The 16,062-nt window shown below is 39.5% G+C and overlaps 1 protein-coding gene across 1 annotated transcript; it reads left to right on the top strand.

Annotated features, from left to right (window-relative positions):
* Positions 1-245: 245 nt before the first annotated feature.
* On the top strand, positions 246-15,411 carry tdrd6 (tudor domain containing 6). Its single transcript, XM_051072079.1, is given in 21 exon segments — positions 246-327; positions 2,418-5,033; positions 5,035-7,488; positions 7,490-8,228; positions 8,469-8,574; positions 8,702-8,783; positions 9,058-9,109; positions 9,491-9,564; positions 10,639-10,693; positions 11,061-11,119; positions 11,204-11,249; positions 11,364-11,443; positions 11,630-11,701; positions 12,682-12,700; positions 13,057-13,124; positions 13,798-13,852; positions 14,001-14,044; positions 14,133-14,196; positions 14,430-14,497; positions 14,740-14,797; positions 15,231-15,411. Coding segments are annotated over 20 exon segments (6,873 nt in total). The 5' UTR covers positions 246-327; positions 2,418-2,447; the 3' UTR covers positions 15,323-15,411.
* Positions 15,412-16,062: the final 651 nt, after the last annotated feature.

Genomic DNA, 16,062 nt, shown 5'->3' with positions numbered 1-16,062 from the left:
ATGATCATTGCAATTAATCTGCAAATAAGATCAGTAATGATTACAACAAGCAGTACACTCTAAACAAAACAAACTTAAGTATATAACCCTTTTGTCTTTTTCAACTTTTTCTTTTGACTGTAATTACTGCAGTGCCTGCTAGCTATCATATCATCACTGCCTCTCAGTGTTCAGTTACATGCGGTTGGTTAACAGTGTCGTGTGAGTTTCAGTCTTTTACATGTGCTTTGGGCCTCATGTTTTCAGATTTCCCTCTGCATCAGATCTCATCACAGTTTGTGCAAGCTCCATCATCTCCTGTAAACACTGCAAAACAAAAAACACACAGTGAGTATTGTGCCACATGGCAGAACTTCCCATCTCCACTAACTAATTTCCTGTGGGTGACACTCATGAGCAGGATACGCCTTTGTTTTTTGTTTTTTCACTCCGCTGTAGGAAAGTAGCCTGATTCCAGACATCTGGGTCACTGAATACGTATTCAGTTTGGTATAGGGCAGGGGATTTTTTTTCTTATGAACTGCAATTTTTATTTGAATGATTCAGCATTGACTCTTAAAATACCAAGATTTAGCTTTGCATTTGTACCTTTTCTCAGTAAACATGTGCATCTGTGCAAGTGTTATGTGTATGCTGCGTTTAGTTGTAAATGGTTCAGTGCGAGCTGCACGATGTCTTAAATGTTTACAAGAGTCACAACAGTCTCATTAACTGTGATATGAATGATTACAGTCTCTGCAGACTGTTGCAGTTTACAGGACTGTTGGAAACTGACAATGGTTGGCTGACTATCTATTGAATCTAGAAATCAAATCTATTGAAGGGATAGACTGAAAAAAAGACTGCACACTGATCTGAGCTCTCAGTTTGTGTTTGTTGAAGAAATGATCTCTATGGCTTTGAAATGTAAAGCCGTGGAAGTTGAGTGAATAGTGTGTGATTCTACTTTACTCTGTCTCTGCTAAGGAGCTAACATTTTCTAGCTGCTGTCTGCAGATATCAGGCTGAGGTTTTGTCAACACAAACAGTGCAAATGAATATGTGAGCAGACTTTAAGTTTCTGTATTGTCTGTGCTCAAAGGGATTGTTAAAGTGAATGTCTGTGCATAGTTGAAGCACATCAGTCCATGTGGAGCTCTATGGGAAAGCATTTATTTTTTAAAAATATATGCATAATGATGATGATCTTGTAAGTGGTGCAGTTTTTTTTTTTTGTTTTATCATTCTTGCTCAACTGTTTTGCATATGTTGGCCTATAGGAATATTGCTGTGTCATGTTTTAGTCTTTAGCCCACCATTATGTAATTGGGAAATGTGTTTACAATTTTCAATTGGTTATTGTATATGGCAAATTTGGTTTATGTTAAAAAGTGTTGAGTAAACTGTTATTGCACCCTTCTTTTTGGATCTAATGATTCAATTTGTTCATCAAGTTGTTAAATTTAGTGTATGGTGCCCCATTTCAGGACACATTTATTCAAACAACTTCTCAATTTTATGGCCAGATTTAGTAACATCATCCTCCAGTGAACACCATCATAACTACATTTGTAAAATTTTGTTTTTCCGTTGGACCAGTTTTAAAATTCATTGATCTATTACTGCAGTTGGACTTTGACTACTACTTGAGATATCACATAGACACAACCCATTTTTTTGTTCACATGCTCTCTGTGGTAAATTATTCAGAAGGTTGTATGTAGGTTGTACAGTTTCTGCATAGCTTCAGACAACAGAAAAATAATCAGAAGTTTTCTTTTCAATTTATTGTTGAAGTTCAAGTTCCTTTTTATATAACTGGATAAGAAGTAAGAAGTAGTTGGTTTAAATGTCAGCTGACTGTCAGAAGAAAAATTTGTCTACTACCATAGTAACATAGTGGTATGCTGTACGTGTCAGGTTCATTGCAGGGCAGTTCTTTGTTTGGTTGATAGTGTTAATTCTGTAATTGATGACTGATAATGAAGTTGAAAGATATTTTGTGCTGTGGTCATTCAGAAAATTTTAAAACAGAAATAAAGCCTGAGTTATTCTGTACATGAGTTTCACCAGTGATTTTCCTGCCATTATACGGCTTAGGTGAAGTACTGTAGCCAGATCTAATAGTTGTACATGGTTCCCAGTGCTTCTAAAGCTTCAAAGCTTCTAAAAGCTATGTGCTCTACCTTTCTCAAACTTTGAAAATGTTAAATAGCCAAAATGTAAAATAATAATAATAATAATACTAATAATAATTTGGAAGAGGAGTGAGTAAGGATTTTATTGTTGTTTGTGATAAGTTTGTAAGCAATAGAATTTTTTGACTTAATCTGTATTATGTAAGTAATGTCTCTCAGTTAAACTGGAATAGAGTTGTTGTGTTTTAATGTATATTTTTGTGTGTGTGTGTGTGTGTGTGTTTCGTGCTTGTTTTCCAGATAACATCCAGTGGTTACAAATCAGTGTTGATGAGAGTTGACAAATCATGGGTAGTTGGAATACATGAAACTGCCAAAATGTCTTCAATCCTAGGGCTCCCTACACGAGGATCAGATGTAACAATTCTCATTACCAGGGTCCACTTGCATCCCCTCTGTGTGCTTGTGGAATTCTGGGGAAAATTTAGCCAGGAGAAGACAGTAGATTATGAGTGCCTGGCTAAAGACATTCAGTCTCCTGGAAACACATTTCAAGAGTTTGAAGGAAGTCCTGGTGACCAGTGCTTGGCTCAGATAGATGGTACTTGGTACAGGTCCCGCATAGTCTCAAGAAATGGCTCGAAATACACAGTGTTCCTCATTGACAAAGGGATGACGTCTATAACCACGACAAGTAAGCTGGCATGGGGTAAGAAGGAGGACTTTCACCTGCCACCCGAAGTAGAATTTTGTGTACTAGCTAATGTGTTACCACTCTCACCTGAGAACAGATGGTCTCCAGTGGCTCTCGAATTTCTGAAATCTCTCTCTGGGAAGTCTGTGAAGGCACATGTGCAAGATGTACTAGTGCCCCACAGAACCTTTCTCCTACACATTTCCTGCATATCCAAACAGATGTACGAGATGGGATTTGCCAAAAAGCTGTCTCCAGATGTCTTCCAGGACTTTGTACTCAAGTCACTGCAGTCCCCTTGTGCACCTCAAGTGCCACCAGAGACTCAGAAGATCTCCATGGGAGCAGGTGAGCGACTGCACAAGCAGGAGCTCTTTATGTACCCAGAGCTGCCAGCAGGAACTGTGGAGACCGTCATAGTCACAGAAGTGACAAATCCACAGCGTATTTTTTGCCAGTTGAAGGTCTTCTCACAAGAGCTGAAGAAACTCTCAGAGCAAATCACACAGTGCTGTGAGGGCAGAATGACCAGTTGCATTGTAGGCCCAGAAATGATTGGTTTTCCATGTGCTGCAAGAGGAAGTGATGGCCGATGGTACCGCTCTGTTCTACAGCAGGTATTCCCAGCCAACAGAATGGTGGAAGTGTTGCACGTTGACTATGGAACAAAACAGTTTGTTCAAGTGGAGAATGTCAGACCACTGGCTGCAGAATTCTTCAGGATGCCCGTTGTAACTTACATCTGTTCCCTCCATGGAGTCATTGACAAAGGTGTTGGATGGACAACTGGCCAGATTGACTTTCTCAGGAACCTTCTTCTGTGCAAGACAGTGATAGCCAAATTTGAATACCAGAGCATCTCTGAGGGTGTTCACTATGTCACACTTTATGGGGATGAAAACACAAACATTAACAATTTGTTTGGTTCCAAGGAGAGCTGTTTGCTGCAGTGTGAGAAAACGCTTGGAGATTATGCCATTTGTAGCAGTGCATACAGCCACCAGCATCAAGCACAAAAAGAAAGAAATCAAAGAAAGATGTTAAATCCTGGAAAGACTGGAGAGGAGACAAAGGGGAAAGGAGTAGCAGAGAAGTTACCAGCAGAAGACCTCTCTCTGAACTCCTCACATGTTGCAGTTGTTCAGCATGTATCCAACCCATCAGAGTTTTGGATCCAAACACAGAACTATGCAAATGAGTTGGAGGAACTGATGGATTGTATTTATCATTTGTACAGAGATTCAGAGAACAAAGATGTGGTGAAAAATCCAACTGTTGGGCTCTACTGTGCTGCCAAGGCAGATGATGGTGACTTCTACAGAGCAACTGTGTCTGAAGTTGGTGAGACACAAATCGAAGTCTTCTTTGTTGATTATGGAAACACTGAAGTAGTTGACAGGAGTAACATCAGGACCCTTCCTGACAAGTTCAAAAGGCTGCCGAGGCTTGCCCTGAAATGCACCCTGGCTGGTGTCAGACCAAAAGGTGGGAGATGGAGTCAAAGTGCCTTACAGTTTTTCCTCAAATCTGTCACAGATAGAGTACTAAATGTACATGTCACAGCAAAACATGATGATGTCTATGTTGTCCAACTGTCAGATCCCAAAGCTCAGGGAGAAAGAGATCTCAGTACACTGATGTGTAGTTCTAACCTTTCTGAAACAGCTGAGACACAGAAACATCCCAAAGCCAAAATTACTATACAACCTGCTATTCTGCCTCCCACACAAAATCCAGATGCCAGACTCTCAGGTGTATGTATGAATAATGGCATGTCTTTCCAGACCCAAAACACTGTTGGCCCTGCCAGCAATCAAAGAAGCATTCCTACATTCAAGGAGCACATGTTTCCCATTGGGAGTATCCTTGATGTCTCTGTGTCCTACATCCAAAGCCCAAACGACTTCTGGTGTCAACTAGTACAAAATGCAGGACACTTGAAATTGCTCATGCATGACATACAGACTCATTATGCAGGCAGTGAGTTTCAGCCTCTTGTAGAAACGGCTTGTATTGCTCGCCACCCTGATAATGGAATGTGGTACAGGGCCCTTGTAATTCACAAACATGAAACGCCTCATGTGGACGTGTTGTTTGTTGATTATGGCCAGACAGAAACCATCTCCCTCTGTGACCTGAGGAGGATATGCCCAGAATTCCTCACTCTGCATGGTCAAGCTTTTCGATGCAGTCTGTTAAACCCTGTTGACCCCACATCTGCCAATAAATGAGTGGAATGATGAAGCAGTGGCAAGATTCCACAACTTTGTGGAAACTGCTGCATCCAACTTTGTCATTTTAAAGTGCACCATATATGCTGTCATGTACAGTGAGCAAAAGATTGTTTTCAACATTGTGGATTTGGAAACTCCCTTTGAGAGTATCTGTACCAGCATGATAAATCTTGTGAGAAGTGCACCTCCCAAGAAAGCATCTGGACCATCTTTCCGTCTGGACACATACTACTACTCAACGCACAATGTCAAAACTGGGACAGAGGAACAGGTCACAGTGACATGTGTAAACAATGTCAATCAGTTCTACTGCCAGCTAGAGAGGAACGCTGATGTGTTGAAAGATCTTAAGATCAAAGTGGGCAATCTTTGCCATCAGCTGGAGAATGTAAAGCTCCCAGCAGTCTTTGGAACTTTGTGCTTTGCCAAGTACACTGATGGACACTGGTACAGGGGACAAATCAAGGCCACAAAGCCAGCAATTCTGGTTCACTTTGTGGATTATGGTGACACTATTGAGGTGGACAAATCTGACTTGCTTCCAGTACCCAGAGAGGCTCATGACATCATGTCTGTGCCTGTGCAAGCAGTTGTTTGTAGTCTCTCTGATGTCCCTGCCAATGTTCCCAGTGAGGTGAATAGCTGGTTTGAGACAAGTGCAACAGAATCTAAATTCCGAGCACTAGTAGTGGCCAAAGAACCTGATGGGAAACTTCTGGTTGAGCTGTATCATGGAAACACTCAGATTAATTCAAAGATCAAAAGGATGTTTCAGATCGAGATGTGCACAGAAGAGCGGGTTGTCTACCAGGGTTGGAAAGCTCTTGAGGCCTCAGCAAAACATGGGCAAAAGCCTCCAAAAGCTGTTCCGAAACAACCTACAGAAATGGAAGATCACACACAAACTATCAAACTATCAGCACATCAAATGAGAGATGAGCCAAAATCTGCCAACATGAATCTGCAGTCTGCACCAAAGTCTTCACGCCACATTTGCGAAAACGGTCAGAAGGTCAAAGCTGCTCCATTACAGCTGTACAGACCTCCTCACCAAAGACAGTTGTGTGAAAAGACACCAACTTATAAGGGAAATGGTTCTGAGCCTGTAGGTGCCCATGTCAAACCAAGAAAAGAGAATTTCCTGACAGCCACTAAACAGCTGATCAAGTCCAAATTACCTGGTGCAGAATCTCGGGAGGAAAGCAATGCTGAAAAACTGCCTAAACTTGCAGACCTACCCTCAAAATCTATCACATCAGGTATGGAAGCTGATGTTTATGTCTCACACTGCAACAGCCCTTTGAGTTTTTACGTTCAACTTGTCAGTGAGGAGGATGAAATATTCTCCGTTGTTGAAAAGCTCAATGACCCCAAATCTATCCCAGGAAGCAATGCCATCAAAGATGTACATCCAGGTGACCTTATTCAAGCAGAGTTTGCAGATGACTCCTCGTGGTATCGAGCAGTTGTAAGAGAAATCCACAGCAACATGATGGCTCTTGTTGAGTTTGTTGATTTTGGAAATACAGCAATGACACCAGTTTCTAAGATGGGCAGACTCCATAAAGCTTTCTTGCAACTACCCAAGTACAGCACACACTGCATGCTGAGTGATGCTACAGCTCTTGAGAAAGAAGACGTGCTTAATCCAAAAGTGCTGTCAGCTTTCAAAGAAGACGTTGGTGGTGATGGAGTCAAGATGCTCAAGTGCCGGTTTATCAGGTTGTCAGGATCTGTGTGGGAAGTCACTCTGGAAGACAGTGGTGTGAATGTCATATGTAAAGTACCTACTAGATGTTCAACTGATGGATCAGAAATTGCCTCAGAGAAACTGGAGCAAATGAAGAAAAACCCTGCTCAGAACTCAGAGAAACTGCCACTCAACTCCTGTTCTTTACATTACTGTCAACAAGAGTTTTTAGAGGAACAGCACTTGCAGATCTACATCACAACTATAAATGATGCTCATTCCTTTTGGTGTCAGTGTGCTGACTCAGAAGAACTGGACACGATAACATCAAGTGTCACAGAAGTTGGGAAGGCAATCAGTCACACACATATTGACCCAGACACCCTATCCCCTGGCAGTCCATGCATTGCTCTCTTTTCTGATGATCATCTTTGGTATCGTGCAGAGGTTGTTGACAAAAATGGAGATGAGGTGTCTGTCCTCTTTGTGGACTATGGAAACAAGTCCCAAGTCAATATTACAGATGTGAGGGAAATACCCCCTGATTTGGTGGAATATCCTCCACAGGCGTTTTTGTGTGAGCTTGAAGGCTTTGATTCTTTATGTGGATCTTGGGACAGTGATGCAGTAGATGCATTGTCTACACTTACAACAGACAAGTTGTTACAGCTGACTGTCACTAGAGTAACAAGAGATGAAGAAAACTTCAAGTGCTTTGTGCAGATGGAATGCGATGGCCAGGTGATAAATGACGGCAATGAAAACCTGGTGGAAGAGTTCCACAACAGAAAACAAACCTGATGCAGGAGGACTGACCACTTTATATAAACCACCACTGCAATATGACTCAACTGTGAAAGAGGCTGCATCACTTGAGGATCAACTAGAGTATCCCAAAAGCCAAGAAATGGATACTGCTGTTGCTTGCATTCGCCCCCAGAGAGACCATAGTGAAGAGCAGTTCACCGACAATCTAGTTTACCCAGACAGAGCAGATGAGGTTGAACTAGCAAGCAGTCCAAAGACCAGTGAAATCCCTGAAGATTCTATCGATTTGATCTCTTTCTCCGAGTCTCCAAGAGATGAGATGGATCAGAAATTGTTGGAATGTAATACAGCTGTCGGACCTCAAAAGAGTGCTTCCATTGAAGAGGTGAACATAGTCCCAACTATGGTGATCTGTCAGACTGAACCCAAAGACATTTTGTCACATGATAGTGACACAGAAGAAACCATGTTACCTCCACTTGGTAACAAAGGTGACCAAGGTATTTTGACCTTGAGCTGTGACAAGGATGTGGATGAAAATGACAAAGGCTCTGAAGAGGAAGGGACTTCAGTGATTGACACTTTTGGACCAGATGACCTAAATTCTCCATTGGATGAGAACCTTAAAGAGGCCATGGATAAGTCAGAGATTCCAACGACAGAGTCTTCAGCTGAAGAGGTGACTACCTACAACATTGGAAGCAGCTCTGACGTGATTTATTCTGGTAAGCAACACATTCATTTCTCCTTTTGTCTTTGTTTTTGGTTGGTACAATTAATCGGTTAATCAGCTATATGTAGTTTATGGAGATCCTGTAATATAGAACTTGTAACAGTTCTGTGTTCTGCTTGTATTTTACTTGCTTATAACATTTGGTTAACTCACAGCTGATTGCAACCAGTTGACAAGTTGCGGCTAATGATTGTGTGAAACTAATAATTTAGCTTTTGTTGTTTTTTAACAGATCCTGCTAATGACAGAGATGACAGTAAGACTGCCATCACAAGGGACTATTCTCTTACCAGTGTGACAGTAGTGACAATGGTAAATTCTGTTAGTGACTTTTGTATGTATATAGATATATATATATATATATATCTGTAGGTTTTGACTTTTTTATGATTTCGGTCTACTACTTTATGTGCATATGGATAGATAGATTTGATGATGTCTGATGTGTGTTATTTTTTCCCAAAGGTTCCATGATGAAGCTGTTTGTCCCAGGGATAGCACTGATCTGCATGAGACAACTGATATGATTCCTGAAGATTTAAAGCAGGTACATGGAGTTTTTTGTATCACTCCACACTGAACATAATAATACTTTTATAATAACCTTTTGAAATGACAAATTAACCAAGAAAAAAATACTTGTTTTCCTCTTAACTGGAGAAGTATGTAATCACATAGGTTTGGTGTGATTTTCTGAGATTTAGAGAGACAAGCGTTACCTCTTCTCTTCTCCATGTATCAGTGTTTTTAAAAAGATGTTAATTTTTTTTAAGTTGCAAAATAGTTTATTCTTCCTTTTAATCATGTGTTTGTACACACAGATTCATACTGATTTGGAGCTGCCCTCTTTGGCGCTGCCTACTCTACAGGGTGGTGAGTGGTTCCTATTTAGAGGTTTTGGGGGTTGTTTACTGACAGAGATGTGAGGCAACCATACTGTGAGAAGTGAAAGGGCTATGTGCATGGCCATGTTCTAACAATAGGAAGTTAGTTGTTGTAGTTTAGCTACTGATGTGCCCTATTCACCAAAATGGTCAGCAGTGGTGTTGCAGCAGTGGCTGTGACACACTGCTCACAGAGGTACTTAAAACCCTTGCTGAAAACATCTTCTCTAGTCTGTATTGGACAGCGTATGCTTTGGCTATGAGATGATCTGAAAAAGGGTATTGTTTGCAAGGTTTCTATAATATACTGCAGCTGTAGGTAACTCTAAGAAACCCCCATTTTGATGATGGAGTGTGATTGTCTTCACAGATGCTCCCACAGAGCAGGAAATTGAAGCTGGAGTTGGTGTCCCGGAGGTATCATGTGTTGCCATACATGTCAAGGTAATGTTATGGAAATAACAGTATTTACAGATAAGGATGAAATCATTAACGCCCCTATGAAAAATTCATTGTTTTAAAAGTATTTACCAAGTGCTGTTAAACAGAGCAAGGAAATTTTCACATAACTTTTTCAAACATTCCTAGAATTATTTTGGATGCTTACATTATTTTACTTTACACACAGAAATGAAATTATTCCACCCCCCTACTTCAGTCTGGCTTGAAGGTGTCTCTTCTGCAGACGTTTTTCTTGGTCTGCAACCTCGCAGTCCATTCCTGTGCAGAGCTCTAGTAATTGTCTTCTTTGAGACTACAATTCGTGACTTGGCTAAGTCATTCACTAGTGTCTTGGCAGTTGTTCTGGGGTCTTTAGACACGTCTCTCACTGGTTTTCTTTCCAGGGTCTTTAAAATCTTTCGCTTCCTACCTCTGCCACGTTTGTTCTGTACTGTGTGGCTCTCTTTGAATTCTTGATGATACTTCTCACTCCAGTTCTTGACACTTGGAAACATTGTGATAACTTTGTATATCCTTCTCCTGCTTTGTGAGCATCAACTTTCTTTTTCTCAAGTCTAAACTGATTTCTTTTGTTTTTTGGCATGATGCTTTCTCAAGTGACAGCTCAAACCCTTACTGAAGCTTTTATACTGTGTGTAAATTGGGAGATAACCCTCAGTTTTAACTTGATCTTACAAGCTTTAAGCATTACAAAGCTCATAAATAGTAATAAAAAGGTCAGTTCTTAAGGGGACTAATAATACTGACCCTGGTAATTTTTTTTCTGAAATAGTTCTGTTATTGTGTGCAAATAGAAATAATTTATGCTTTCTAAAGAAAACTAGTATGTTTAGAAATGCTGTTGAAAATTAAATTTCTTGTTTCATAAGGGGGGTAATAATTTTGTCCTCAACTGTAGATGGAGTTACTAGTACTGTTTGTCTTGTGATGGATAAATATCAGCTCGACTTGTTACTGTACAGAGAACTAATGTGATTACCTGTGTAACACAGTTTTACAATGTATCAACATAGTTTGCATGAGACAGGTCAGTGAATGATGAGCTTTTTGTTTTAGAATGACTCGATGGCTGAAGAGGAAATCTTGGCTCATCACGAGGACACATATTCTGGTTTGTTGATATCATCTCCGTTTTTTAATTACTTGTTCAGACACCCCTCAGGCTTTTTAAATCTGTATAGACACATAGATGTCTTACATCTATGTGTTCATACAAAGTAACATGAAGAAATGTGAATATGAGTTGTATATGAAACCATTAGTTTAGCTTGTAGTTTAAAGTATGGAGGTGGATGGAATAAATTTTAGTGTCATCATACCGTGTTAATAATTGAATTGACATTCTTGAGCTTACTGGACATTATTTGAATATGAGAAAAGGGGCATCTTGGTTATCCTGGTATTTTTTTTGTTAGCAGGGAAGTGCTCTGCAGCATTTAGGCAATGCATTGATCATGCATCTACGTCTGTATCTACAGTCCTGCCAGCTGATACTGATACAGCAGCCAGCGAGCCAGCAGTTCCCTCTCCAGATATGGTAATGGAATTAAATGACACAGAGTTCTACAGTCAAACTGCAAAACATATCTGAAATATGAATGTTGTCTTCATTGCTGTTCAGGGTGATGAGATTGAAGAGGTGCCTTGGTTGACAGATGTCTGCACAGGTATCAGACTTCATTATTGGATGTACAACAAAACGTACCAGGAATCAATTGTGATGTTATGTTTAGTATGTATTGGATTGTCAATCATTTGGCTTTTTTCCCTTTGCGCTTCAGATCCAGATGAGTCAAGTGGTGAGAGCAAAGCCAGTAGCGCAAGAGAAGATTGTCTAATCAGTCTGGCAGCAGAGGAAATGGTAATTTGCATCACAGTGAATTTCCACATGTGAGAGTATGCATCTGCAGTGTTTTTAGAAAGAGTTTCAGGTTAAGTTGCACCTCAGGTTAGGCACACTGAATTAAATTTTTGATTTCATTCAAACATTATGAAGCTGTTCTTAATGCACAAATCACATTTATCTTGTTGCCTATTTTTTCAAAAGTTTCCCCAAGAGGATGGTAGTCCTGATGTACAAGGTGATCTGCATAAGACAACAGCTCAAGAATCAAATGAGATATAAGAGACTGCTGTTGTAGATAAAGTTCTGTACATGTTGGACTCTCAGTGGGAGCTTTCTAGAAACACTATACTAATATTGGGTAGGGCCTCCCTTTGTTCTCAAAACAGCCTCAGTTTTTAGGGCATGGGGCACAAAATGTTGGAAACCTCTGGTCCATGTTGACATGATGGTGTCACATAATTTCTGCAGATTTGTCAGCTTCACATTCATGCCACCAATGTCCTGTTCTACCACATTCCAAAGGCCACTGAAGTACACTGAACTCATTGTCGTTTTCATGAAACCAGTTTGAGGCGACTTTTCCTTTGTGACGTGGAGCATTATAATGCAGGAAGCAGCCAAAAATTAGGCCATAAATTGATGCACCTGGTCACCAACAATATGCAGATAATATGTGGCATTCAAACCATGATTAGGAACCCAAAGTGTGCCAAGAAAACATCCCTCACACGATTACATCACCACCAGCCTGAACTATTGGCACAAGGCAGGTTTGATCCATGGATTCATACAAAAGGTGATCTGTCTGCAGAACTGCCACTCACTGGATTTTTTTTTTCCCACACCCTTCTGAATAAACTCTAGAGAATCGTGTGTGTGAAAATCCCAGGAGATCAGCAGTTTTAGAAATAATCATGTTAGCCCATCTGGCAGTAACAATAATATCATTCTGATGTTTGTGAACATTATTTTTATGCATTGTACTGCTGCCACATGATTGACTGAATGGACAATTGCATAAATAAGCAGGTGCACTGGTGTTCCTAATAAAGTGCCTAATGAGTGTATACATGAATAGAATCATTTTATTTATTGTTGTACATGATGTTAGTTGTATTTGCGTGTTTATGCACATAGATTTTTTTTATTCCACGTTGGCTTCAATATGATGTTATGATTAACATGATTTTTCAAGTTAATTGTCTGAAATTGTTTTTCTTCACATTAAAATTGGTTGATTTCTTAAATTTCAGGTCCTGAGTGAATCACTTGGTGAGTCATTTCTAAGACTGCTTGAACACTATAAATTATAAGAGAGGTTGAGTCAAAATTGCAGGCTTAAATTACATGCTTAATTAATCAAGTATTTAACTGATCAAAATATTAGCATGTATTTTTAGTGGTAAGGTATTATCAAAGTGTGCCACAGAGGGAGTGTGTCTTTTAGTATTGGACTTACAAAGACCTTTGGTTACTACCACAACCTCCGAAGCAGCTCAACAGCCAGGTCTGCAGAACAGTTCATGACTCTTGATTCTCTTTGTCTAGACAAATTTCACTGTTAATACCCTGTTATCACATTATGTACAGTGTGCTGATCCAGTAAGTGACTGTGGTTATCTTCACAGGAGCTCCTTCAGAGCATGACATGGAAGTTAGAGACATTTCCCTACAGGGTGAGGCCATGCCTAACAAGGTAGGGTGGAGCCCTCACTGTTGAATGAGAATCATTTTAAAAAGCTGTTTGAATCAGTCTTGTTTAGAAACATAAATCAAACCATTTTTGCTTTGAAGGTTGTTTTCATTGACCTTGGCTCTGTTCTTTGTTCATGGGTAACTTACTCAAATTAGAATGCTGACACTTGGGCGTGAGTGGATTTTTTTTTTTTTTTTTTAAATATTTTTTAATTTATTTTTGTTTTGTTTTGTTTGTTGAGGAGTTTTAGTAAGGTCTAATTTTCACAACCGGTTTATGATTTTCATGGAATAAGTCTTTTGTGCATCCACTGGGGAGAACCTCACCAATCATGCAGTAACATCACATCACAGTCTGGCCATATTCACTGGTAGTATACAGTGGAAACATTGTTAAACAAAATGTGGAGCACACAGCAGAGCAGACAGCAGTAACAATGCAGGAACATGCATAAAATGAGACTTTTGTCCATGAGTCTGTTGTCCCAGTGCATGCTGGGAATGGTCCCCACATACCTATCTCATGAAACTGCAGTCACATTATTTCAAAATAAGAGTGCACTGTTATTCAAGATAACTTCATTCAGGGTTATTTTAGCCTGATAACAGTTTGCTAGTCTGGATTAATTGAGCCATGTCTAACAAACAGGGCCCTGGTCTGTGTTCTGTTTCAGGACAACCTAATGACTGAAGACGAGACATCAGCTCTTCATGAAGATAAATTTTCTGGTTTGTAGTTTGCATCCTTTTTATGTTAAGTTGGATCATTGAATTAAAACATTCCTCTTCCTCCATCTGTTTGCATTCTTCACACCTCATTGAAATCATTGTTAGAAACTTAATGTGTGAGCCTACTTACCTGCCTCTGTGGTTGCAGCTCTGCCATCTGACCCTGAGCCACATACCCACTGTCCAGATATGGTAATAGAGATCAATCAAGACAGTTCTTACAGCAAATGGCAAAACATCACATATCTGACAGTTCTGTGCTGTTTTTATTTCTGTTCAGACTGACCTGGTGGAGGAGGTGACCTGTCTTGTTGGAGAGATCTGTTTGTCAGATGGCTGCAGAGGTATCAGACTTGTTGACTTGTTGATCATCAAAATGTGCATAAATTAATATTCAGTCAAATATTTTGATAATGACCAAACAAGTCTGCTCTCCATCATTTTGTGATCATTTGATTTGATTTTTACAAGGATTTACATGTTTGACACTGAACATAATTCCATTATGTGAATGTAGAAACAGACCATGCCCTGCTTGTTTGTAAGCCAGACACTGACATCTCCTTATTCTTTAAAGACCAGCAACAAATGGCTGAAATGAAGGACAGTGAGGAGCTGGTGCATACACCACCCGAACAAACAGAGGTAAACATTCTTAGAAATTATTTTACCTTTTGAGGGTTGAGATTATTCTAATTTAAGTCCACAGGGTTGTGGATAGAAAACGGAAGTTTTAAACCTTTCCTTTATGGACAGAAGGTGTGTAGAGGTAAAAAGTGTGTATGAATTGTTCAGTATTTTGGAGCTGTAGAAGTTGAAATGTTGAAACACTAAATGTTATTGGGAATATTCACATCAATGTTTTGAATTTACTGATGATTTTCTAGGATTTTGATGATAGTGAGCTTTCCGAAGAAATGTCGTCTTCTGCTGATGACAGTTTTGGTAAGTCATGCTCTTTGTTTGGCAAATGTTGCTCCTCACTCACATCTCTTTGTCACATCTTAGCTCCTCCCAGCAGAGATGTGAGGACAGAGGAATTTTATTTTCCAAACAGAAACATCCTCACTCACTCTGGTGTCATTTTTAGGAGACGGCAAGTACTCATGAAGCACACCTGTCCTATAATGTATAGAAATAAAGACTAATATTCAAATACTGATTCTAGATCAGTTACAGCATTAGTGTCACATAATGTGACTACTGTTGGTGCTGTTACTCTTTTTCTACTGCAATCATGCAGTAATATTAATACAAATAGTAATGGTGCTGTTTTACAACATCTGGCTGCTCTAGACTTTTAATTAATCGTTACATCTGCAGTCTGAAATGTTTGCTGTCTTCAGCGGCAAATAATTATTCTTCCCTTCCTTTTTAGAGGTCCAGCTGTCAAAGATAACCCACCTCTCTCTGATCATCAATAATGGTTGTGCTGATGATCTGCCTGTTGAGCAGCAACCAGAGGAGTAACTGCCTTCTGTGTCTTTGTCAGACACCTCAAATCAAAGTTTATCAACTATCGACAAATGCTTTAGTTACATTAAACAGGGTCAAGTTCAGTTTTCTTTGTTGTGTTTGTACTGTGCTCGATGGCAGTGTTCATTTATTGGGTTCACCCAGTAGGTCTTTTCTCTTTTTACTTTAAAGGGTAATTACATTATTTCTGTTTAACAACCATCTGGTTTAAAGTGCCTTTATACAGCAGTAGTTGTAAAACGTTTGTCGTCAGTATCCATGTGTGTTACTTGTTATGTTACAGATGGTCTGTTCTGAAACTGAATTCTTTGGAAACAAAATTTTGAGTATTGAAAATTTTCTTGAAGACTGATTTGAAAAGTTGCGAGGTGAAATGCCACACTTTTAAAGAATGCAACAAAGTTTTCTGTAGTGTGGATAGTCATTTAGGTTGGTACAATAAATATTACAGAGCTATGGAGATGAGTTGTGTTTTTACTTCCCCCCTGTTTGAATTAGCTTAGATCAGGTGTGTAAAGTTCCATTTTGGTATGCTTCCCCAGTTTAGTATTACATAACAAGTCATACCAAATTGGTTGTAAAAGTTAAAATTCATAAACATCTAGTATGTCCGTTTGCCATCAATCACAACTAGAGCTCTAGTATCAGTATTTGCAGGATTTGCAAATTCACAAACGGTAGTTGATCTCTGGAGTATTCACAAATATATTATCCCATGTTTTCATTTTAGCCTT

Source organism: Lates calcarifer, linkage group LG7_1, assembly GCF_001640805.2.
Source record: "Lates calcarifer isolate ASB-BC8 linkage group LG7_1, TLL_Latcal_v3, whole genome shotgun sequence".
NCBI lineage: Eukaryota > Metazoa > Chordata > Actinopteri > Centropomidae > Lates > Lates calcarifer.
This window is presented reverse-complemented; position numbering and strand designations above follow the sequence as displayed.